This window comes from Tenrec ecaudatus, chromosome 2 (genome assembly GCF_050624435.1).
Source record: "Tenrec ecaudatus isolate mTenEca1 chromosome 2, mTenEca1.hap1, whole genome shotgun sequence".
NCBI classification, from domain to species: domain Eukaryota; kingdom Metazoa; phylum Chordata; class Mammalia; order Afrosoricida; family Tenrecidae; genus Tenrec; species Tenrec ecaudatus.
Window position 1 is genome coordinate 197,532,219 of NC_134531.1, and position 10,498 is coordinate 197,542,716.

At 39.9% G+C, this 10,498-nt stretch overlaps 1 protein-coding gene across 1 annotated transcript; it reads left to right on the forward strand.

Annotated features, from left to right (window-relative positions):
- The first annotated feature begins 8,708 nt into the window (after positions 1-8,708).
- LOC142440309 (olfactory receptor 2AJ1-like) lies at positions 8,709-9,665 on the forward strand. Its single transcript, XM_075542782.1, has one exon. The coding sequence runs from the start codon at positions 8,709-8,711 to the stop codon at positions 9,663-9,665; it is 957 nt and encodes a 318-aa protein (XP_075398897.1).
- Positions 9,666-10,498: the final 833 nt, after the last annotated feature.

Sequence of the window (10,498 nt, forward strand, 5' to 3'; positions counted from 1 at the left end):
TTTTTTTTTTGTTGTTGTTCAATTCCTTTTTTATTTTTTTAGTAGTTTTCGTGATACAATATTCACATCATGCATTGCATAGTTATATCGCTTTTTAAGGGTTGCATACACATTGTCACAATCCGGTCTGGTGCTCCGTCCCTCTTCCTGCATTCGCTGTTTGCTCCCCCAAGCCCTCATCCTTCTACACCCTGTCACTGATAAGCCATTGCACCAGTTACTGTCTCGATGCATCCACTCCTTCTGTGCTTCGAAACAGATAAAAGAACAGAAACAATAGAAAACAAAACAGAAAGAAAATAATAATAAAAGGTAAGAAAGAAGACCACCAACAATATTTTAAAAGCCATAGAAGAAATTTCTGTCGTGGAGCAAGTGAGATATATTTGCACGTAGAACAAATTCAGGTTGGGTCGAGCAGGAGTTTAACTGACCAAGTATCACATGGTTCGATCCACCAGTATTGAGTTTACAATCATCTCTGTCTGGTAGCAAAGCCGTCCAAATTTCTTGCTGGAGGCCAGAGGGGAACCAGCAGAGGCTGAATCTGACTAGATCCTCTGCAGATGGATTTTAGGGGTGCATTGAATATTTTAAGAGCTGTAAGAGCCCCTAATAAAATGATTTAAAAGCAAAATAAACAAAACAAAACAGTGGTCTAGTGAAAGGTGAATCTTTTTCTTTAGAAAAAATTGTGAAAAGGTTCAGACCTGATTATACAAAGTCATACTAATTAAAGTCTTGGGAGATAATCTTTCCAGGACATTCTCCCAAGAGAGACTCAAGCCCTCAATTAGCAAAGGTATGGGTCATGCCAACTGCTTCTACCTCTGACCAGCACCTTCAATTTATATTTGTGCAATTTATTAATGATCACGTTTGGGGAAATAAAAATGAAAATAAGCTTCTAGCTATGCACCTCTCAGTCAATCCTTGGTCTTAGTTCTGATGCAGAGAAGAAGGACTTAATGTTTCTCCTCCAGGATTTCCAAGTGGCCACGATGACGGGAAATCATGGAAATTAAAAGGTAGCCAACTTTCACATTACTGTGGCACAGAGATCAAAACAGTCACTGAGTGTTTTCTGTATTTCTGAAAAGAGATTACTCATGTTAGTACATTGAAAGTAACATAAATATGATAACATCTGAGATATTCAGAATATATTTAATCATCGACAGCTGCCAGAAACTGCTTGTCAAAAGGGTAAATACCTTCTTCTTTTACACAGAAGTAAAATTGTCAAATGTGACTGCCTGTGTAGATACCCCAATATGTCTGCACAAAATGCTAATACACTGACTCCTCTTCTTTTCCTTCTGTGTAAGGGTTTTCATTTAAAGGTATTTTTTTTTGTTTTGTTTTGTTTTTAATTTTTTTTTATTTTAACAATTTATTGGGGCTGATACAATTCTTTTCACAGTTAGGTATGTTTTTCATGTAACAGTATTGAGTCTCAAATCTAATGGTTCATTTTCTAGGATAATTTATTCTAAAAAAACTGCAGGAAATTATGTGCCTCCACTTATTCAATTGTGAGGATTTACCAGAATTGGATTAGAATTTTAGTCTCACTACCTATGTGCTCTTAAACCTTGAGTAAATAATACACTCATCTCTTAAGGTTGTCACTAGGATAAAATACAAAATTAGAGGTTGTTTAAAGAAATGACCACATAAATGCAGTACTTTGAGTATGTTTAAAGAACTCACCACACAACAAAATTTAACAGTGTTTTATTTAATGAAATATACATTCACAGAATAGTATCAATATCACTTCCTTCTAATTTCATCTAAGTTATCTATTTTATAAAGGGAAAATTAAAACATAAAAAATCTATTAAAACTTATATCCAATAAATTAAAGTATGAACCAAAATATATGTATTTTGAGCATATATTTTAAACATATAATTACTCAATATGGTAGAAAATAAGTTACTGGGTTTTAATAGCATAATAAGTGAAGCATGCACTGCACTGGCAGTTCCCGCAGAATTTGCAATCATCCAGCACATCAGTTCTTTTCTGACAGAAAACCTTTGGGAGGGAATGATAATTCCAGTGCTACTCGGGGTGCTATAGCCATATTTCTACTTTATTATTTTTCACTCACTGTCTTAACCAGGAGCCTTGGTGACCAGTGGTTATTAGTTGGCCCGTGGTCCACACGGTCAGCATCTGAAACCACCAGTCACTGTGCACAAGACACAGAGGACTCCCTATTCCCCGGAAGATTTCCAGTCTTGGAAACTCACAGCAGTTGTCCTCTAGGGTCACGAGGAGTCGGTGTGATCTCGGTGGCAGTGAGTTCGGTTCCTTTGGTTTGTCTTATCCAGGAGTGAGGAAAAGTAATGTATTGTCCTTTCTGGAATCGTGGAGATGGTGAGAATTCTGTTTCAGACTGGTTCCTCTGCTTTAGGATTGCTGAGGCTGCTTTGAACTTGAGCACAGGCAAGGCTGTAATCACAGACGGAAAGGGCTGGATGGCTGCCACTCGGTGCTGAGCGTCTGTGCCTAAATGCTCTCCTGCTCTTTTTTTTTTAAATCATTTTTTGGAGGATTCTTACAACTCTTATTACAAAGAATACATCGATTTTATCTGACATATATGTACACACATTCTATCACTCTTTTCTAGACATTTACTTTCCATTAAGCCCTGGGATTAGCTTCTCCTTTTTGCCCTCCCTCCTACACCCTCCAAACCTCAGGGCCCCTGATAGATTGTAGATTGTTAATTATTTTCAATTCTCACTCTGACTGCCATCTTCCTTCTCCTCTGGTTTCTGTGGTTCTTCCCCCTGACTGGGGTTGTGTAGTTATGTACCATTCATTGCAATGAGTGGCCCCTTCACTCCCCCCCTCTCCCACTTCCCCCTACCTTTTGGTATCTCTATTCCCATTCCTGTTTCTGGGTTCCGTGTGTTGCTTATACCTATGTACATGCCTATACCTATGTACATGCTCCCATCTAGTCTAGATTGGGAGGCGGCACTGAGGTCGTGATAGCTGGAGTTGAGGAAGCCTCCAGAGAACAGAGGTGTACTGCGTGACCCTTTAGTGTGCCCTGATTGACTCATCCCCTCCTTGCAACTCCTCTGTGTGGGGGATGCTCCATTGTCCATAGATGGGCTTTGGTTCTCCACTCCAACCCCCCTCAATTCTCACCAATGCAATTTTGTTTATTTGTTTACTGTTTGTTGTGAAACTTCTGATGCCTGTTTCCAGTGATGCCCATTGCCCAGTCTTGACAGCTCACAGTTGCACTGGCTGGTGTGCTTCTTCCATGTGGGCTTGTTGCTTCATGGCTGGATGGCCGTTTGTTTACCGTCAAGCCTTTAAGACCCCAGACTCTGTATCTTTTAATAGCCGGACACCATCCTTTGTCTTATCCACATCTGCTTATGCATCCATTTTGTCTTCAGTGATCGTGTGTGAGTGTGTGTGTGTTTGTGTGTGTGTGTGTGTGTGTGAGGTGGGGCAGGAGTGGAGAGAGAATGCCAATTTCTTAAAACTGTCATTTTGCCAATTTCTTAAAACAGTGTTCTTGTATTGAGGGGAGGTATGAGCAGAAGCCCAAGGCCCATCTGCAGCTTCAGTGTATTGCCTTATAAATATATGTATATAGGTCCATACCACCATTGTTATGGATTTATGCATTTGCATAAGTGTACACCAGTTAATCTCCCTATCTATGCCTTGGCTTCCTAGAGCTTGCCTCTGTTTCCTTTTGCCACCTCCTGCCCCACCATCACTTAATCCCTTCTTCTCCCTCTCAGTGCTTCCTCTCCACTAGCTTGGTGTTGCTCTAATACTTACAGGCTCTCTACCCTCTCCTAGATGCTGGTTCCACTTCCCTTGTTATTCCCCTGTCCCTGGCACTGTCCGCTTACCACACCCATCTCCCCACTATCTTCTTCCCTCTCTATCTTCCTGGGCCACTGGCCCATTGCCTTCTCCCTGGGTTTCCCTCCCATGGTCCAACCCATATAATTAGGCAAACCATCCATGTCCAAGTCCAAACAATAAGAAAACCTATGGTTGAAGAAAGAAAAGGGAAGAGAAAAAGATGAGAAAAGAGAAAAAATTAAAAATAGCCTAGATAGGCCCAGGTCTGTTTTTTGGTCCCCATGGGACCCTCTCCCCTGATCCTGAGGGAGATATGGAGGCTGAACCTCCTCACCCGAAGTCCATTCTTGGGGCTCCTCAGGGGCTCTGTGGCTCGGCTTTACTCCAATTGCTGATCTGTTATGCTCCATTCCCCCATGTCTCCCCACCGTGTGTCCCCATCATTGTCCCATCTCCATGCTCTCCTGGTTATTTCAAGGGAGAGAATGCAATACATTAGGATGTTTCATAAAGCTAGGAGGACATAATAATAAGTAGCATGTTTATTTTCAGGTGAACCAACAGCGATCAGGCCATGCTTATTAATCAATTCTAGAAAGATAGTAGGAGGGAGATGTGTGTTTTTCTACCTGGTTCTCTTATCTGCCATCTTCAAGGAGGAGGATCTGGAGGAAGCAGAGATACAAAGGAGAGATTCAAACAAGGACTGTGGTGAGTGAAGAGGTGCCTGTATTCTCTGAAACATGTGCGTAGTACATGACGTCGAGGCATTATGAGTTCCTGAAGAATTCCTACAGGTGTCTGATTTTTGAGAGTCAACCGTTAAAATTCTAGCCTCATCTAAATAGATATTTACTGGAATTCAAAAAATTGTATCTTTTAAATTCTAATATAATTTTGGGAAACATAATTTGTGTAAACTGAGGCACTATAATCAGACTGCTGAGGATCACCTTGTGACTTCTATACCTTAGGGAAATATTACAATTCCTCTAAGTTTCAGTAAAATGGGGAGGCAATTCATTATCACAGACAATTATATAATTACATAACAATTCATATAAAGTATTAGCATTTGATGATTAAACAATTATCATCATTATTATTATTGATGCTAGTATTATTTTGTTGTTAAGATTCTACCCTTGTGAGCTGTACAAAATAATTTTAGATGAATTTCAGTGGACAAAGTAGTAAATCCAATCGCTGCAACTAAAATACTTTAAATGCTGAGCAAATATTTCCATGTTTGGAGTTAATATCCCCAAAATGTCTTGGCTACTAAATCTTACATTGAACAATGGCAAACAAATCTGTGGTTCTCTTTGAGTAGAAACGGATCCATGTGATATTGACATATATATGTATATATATATCCCTGTGTCCATATATTATATATTTCAGGGTTTTCACCATTTTTCCTTCTAAGTTGAATACTGAGTGGTTGACTAAAATCATTAAAGCCAGAAAAACATAAACAGGTTCTGTGCTTGACTCTGAGCAGACTATGGCAGGCCTATATACCAGGCCTATATAACCGAGCCTATAATTACAGAGAAGAAGTCAAGGTGTGTGTAAGAGTCAATTTTGGAATGAGAAGAAAAGATGATAACAAGAGGGTGAAGAAAATGAAAACCAAAAGGCATGAAGTTAAGTAAATTTCAAAATATGAATTGACATAAAACAGAGAAATTGGGGGAAAGTAAAAAGAAGAGGTTGCTGTCTGGGCTCCATCTGATTGGTAGATTGAGTAGGTGGCTGCTCACACGCAGATCAGCATGGAAGCAGCCGAGAAGGAGCCGCATTTTCCCACGACTTTGACTCTGGTGCTTGTCATGCTGGCACTGGAGGCCTTTGCAATGTCCTGAAGGCTTTGACCTTGCTATTAGGGAATGCCACGCCAACACATCAAGCACCAGGTTCAATATCAGATTAATAAGCGCTGCTGGTCCATTGCTGGGATCACATTTTGACCATTATAAAAATAGTCTAGAACCCTGAGTAGCTGAGGTGGGCGGAGGAAACCATCTGAGAAGGAAAGACCCAAACAGGAGTTATAGTCACTTTATTGAAATGGGTTAAGTAGGGAAAGTGACCAAGAGCAATGCTAGATGGTTCTCATTATACCGACACATGCACGTGCGCGCGTGCACACACATACACACACACGCAATCTGTAAAGGGTAAAGTTATCATGACTGTTTCAGTTGCATGAAATACAATTCTCTGAACAAGGCACCAACCACTTGTGTTTTGTCCAAAAGCTATGTGAAATAAGGTCTGTATGATTTGGGACAAACCAGAACTTGGCTACATAATATGTTCACAGAGAAATATACTACAGATCCTCACCAGTCACCACAGTGCATGCATGAATTGCATCGATCAGTACACCTGACATGAAAGCCAGGAAGTCCTGAACATCTGCAGTGTCCCAAGTGTTGGCTAAAAGTTGGCCTCCTAAAACTACTATTAAAGCCATTGGCCCCCTTCTCTTTTCAGCATAGCAATCAGCATAGCAATGCTCATTGGTCCCCACTCCCACCCACCAATATAGCAGTTACTTCCAAGCTGCTTACTTCCTCCCCATTTGCTGCAGAAATTGTGAGCCACAAACATGCCAATTCACTCCATTTCCCATCTCTATGCTATGCCCTCCTGCATCATACAAGACACTCCTACCAGCGGGAATGCCCACGCTGACCAGAAATACATACTCATCACTTAAGAAACAATTAATTGTCACCTGTACTAAGACTTGCCTAGCTGCCTTGCAGTTTTAGGACAAGCCTTTACAGTAACAAATCTGGCATTTAATTGAATTAGTGGCATGCCTTTTGCCTGTAAAATTACTAAAGTGAGAGGTATGTTTCTACTTATCGCTGAATCTTTATGTTCTAGACTAGAGTTTGACGTTGATGCATGCCTCAATATGGGTGTAGAGTAAAAATAACTGAGTACATGAGTAAAATGAGTCTGGAAAAAAAACAGAGAATGAATGCACAAATATGTTAACACAGAATTTTGAATTCACATAATAGACCATAAATATCAGAAATATTATTAGATGTCTGTATACTCTTTGAGAAAGCATAATTATTTATGTATCCTGTAAAAGGGGAAGAAACCAATGGAAAATAGTAGCATCTTTATTTTTCTGGAAAAATTTATAATAAAGTACCATATGTAGATCAAAACACATCAAAGTTATTCACTTTTGCCTCTTCTACTGCATGAAATACAGCAAGTCACTTAGTCTCTCTGAGTCTCATTTCCTGCATTTTTCTTAACTTGTATGATTATATGAATCTGCATAGATTTAATGGCAGTGAGTTTGATTTGGTTTTGTTTTATCTGCTTATAAAAGTCACCAGAAGACTCGTTCTGTAGATCAAGAATCGGGTACAGGAGTACATTAAAATATTTTTGACAAGCATCCACATGATTTTTTTTTCATAAAACAAGTTTGGGTAATTTTGCAGTTGTTTGATTTCATGAACCTTATCGTTCATTATATCTTGATAGTTCATGCCAAGAATATGCACCTTCCAAGTGCTATTGTTTCCAACCATTGTTGTAAAAAAGTTTTCATAGGACATTTATGAAAATGCCTTCTAGAGGGAAAGAGCATTGGCAAAGAAACACAGAAGGCATGTGTCCTTTATATAAAATATGGTATGAATCTTTTGAAATATATAGACCTACAAACATGTCAACTCATAACACAGTAATTGACTATCTGTCCCCTGATGACCCAGACTAGACAGTCTTGAATGGGGGTTCTATATTTATAAACAAAACAGGTGGAACCCCTTTTCTGTGAGGATTAATAAACTATAGGAGTCAAGGATGAGATTTTAGTTCACAAGCAATTATGATATAAAGCAGAGTGCTACAAACAACTTCACAGATGATAAACATAGGAGGAGAGAAGTGGAGAAGTTAAATCTAACTGGAAAAACCATGAAAGTGGAGACATTTGATGAGAGTCTTTGGAAGTGGGTAATACCACATTCACAATTAAAACAAAATGAAATGGTGGCTCCTCCATCCACTGTTGTGTGTGTGTGTGTTTCGTTTTAAGCATCTCACAATCTTATGAATCTACAGCATCAATTAGAACCTGGGGTTACATGAATCACTGGTTTCGAATTCAAACAGAAAAAGGCAACTTGTGTGAAACTGGTAGTCATAGAACTTGTCAGGTCTCTGAATGCTCATGTCATGGTTTGTCCTTGTGGTGCACATTGGCTGTCATTGTGATCAGAGCAAGAACCAATGGACAAGTAGTCTGAACACTCAGTTCTAAGAATGCATTTCTCTCCTCAGGCCTCTACACCACCTATGATAAAAAAAAAACCTCCCCCAGTATGCCCAAAGTTTCACAAGACCAAGGAAGAATGTTATTCTCACGAAATATAAAATTGTTATGACATATCTACTGCACTTGTTCCTTCAAGTTACCTCAGGTAATAATTGGATTGGTTCATTAATAAATACATATGGTAAATTTTCATCAGATGGACTGCTTATTAATAGGGTATTTGAATATACTTAAGTTCTTAGTTTGCAATTTGCAGCAAAATTTATATGAATTTAATGATTCATTAAGTATATGATTAATGAATTAGTCCATGATGGCTGTTTGCAACAGTAAGTATGTAAGTTTAATAATTGATCCATGAAAATTTTTTATGTTAAAAAATTATTCAGAGTATTAAGAACACAACAAAGAAAGAGGGGAAGAATAAATTCAAAGGAGTCTTAGGAGTGAAGGTAGAACAGTTAAACAATAACATGTCATCTGACAGAACAATGTTTTTGCACTTGCGTTAAGGTGATGATGGTCAGCCATGGAAATAGATAATGAGACTGTCACCACAGACTTCATCCTTCTGGGGCTCTGGCCTGAACTGAGTCATCTTGTGATCCTCATCTGCATCATTCTTCTGGTCTACTTTGTGGCTGTGATGGGCAACTCGGTTCTCATTCTTCTCATCTGGTTGGATTCCCGACTCCACTCCCCCATGTACTTCCTGCTCAGTCAGCTCTCTCTCATTGACTTGGCCTTGATCTCAACTTCTGTCCCCAAAATGGTCACAAACTTCTTCTCAGGGAAGAGAACCATATCTCAGATTGGCTGTGGAACCCAGATCTTCTTTAGCTTAACCCTGGGGATTGCTGAGTGCCTCTTGTTGACCCTCATGTCCTATGACCGCTACGTTGCCATCTGTAACCCTCTGCGATATTCAGTCATCATGAGTCACACAATCTGTACACAAATGGTCATTGGCTCCTGGGTAGGAGGAGCAGTTACTTCCCTGATCCATACAGCCTATGCCATGCACTTCCCAATTTGTCGCCCACGAAAGATTCCTCATTTTTTGTGTGAAGGCATGGCCCTCCTGAAGCTGACTTGTGAGGACATTTCAGCCTATGTGAAATCAGTGGTCGTCTCGAGCTTTTTGGTGGTCCTTATTCCACTGAGTCTCATTCTGACCTCCTACACCCTCATCGTCCTCGCTGTACTCCGCATGAACTCCCCAGAGGGCAGGAACAAAGCTCTCACCACCTGCTCTTCCCACCTCTGTGTGGTGAGCCTGTACTTCGGCCCCGCCATATTGGTCTACATGAGGCCAGGTTCCTCTAAGACTCCCAAATTAAACCAGTCCCTCTTTATGTTTAACGCTATCTTGACCCCAATGCTTAACCCTCTCATCTATAGTCTGAGAAACAAGGACGTCATAACAGCTTTGAAGACTATAATCATCAGTAGATGTCCCCAGGGAAAGATGAAAATCTGTACCTGATTATGATCTCAGGTTGGCAAATTAATTTCCTTTGTTTTATGAAGGCTTTATGGTTTTACAGATTTGGTCATGAGACTCACAGAAACATTAGCGGCATGTGCTTCCAACCCCTGGTTTAGTAGAAATACACACGAATAAAACTATACTAACTTAGCTGTGGCCTCAAGGCACCATCACAAGAACCAGATGCAAAATTCTGAACACACACCATTCCTTTTTAAATAATGATGTCACTTTACCTAAAAATGCCCACATTGCAGTTACATGCATGTGCCTGAACACACCTGTGGTAAAAAAAGGTATTGGTTGTTTTTCTGAGCACTAGGAGAATTCACAACCCCCAGGTGGGCTTTGAAGACAAGGTTTTCAATTGACAGTAAATTAGTCTCAACCACCATGAATTATCTAAGACTACTTTAAATTAAGCCAAACACCTGCAATAGTCGTTGGTGTTACATTTCATGAGATGCAAAGAGTAAACCTAACTTCTTTGACTTGGCTCCACACTTTTTCTCCCCCCACCCCACCCCCACAATCTCCTTCTGAATTCATACCCATTGTGCAAAGCAAATAAGATTGCAAAATTTCTTCTGATGATCTGAAAAAATGAAACAGTAATTAAAAAATAACTTCCTAGAAGTGCTAAGAGGAGTAAATCAGCTAGGGTAAATAAAACACTGAAAACCCTGTGGGAATGGAGGCAGGAAGTAAGTGCTATGTTACATGGATACAGGGATCTCACACCTGGAGCACAAACTCCTCTCGACACGGGTGTGGGAGAACACACTCTGTTAGGGCTTCCTTCTAGGCATGCCAAATGGGGCTTTATTTTT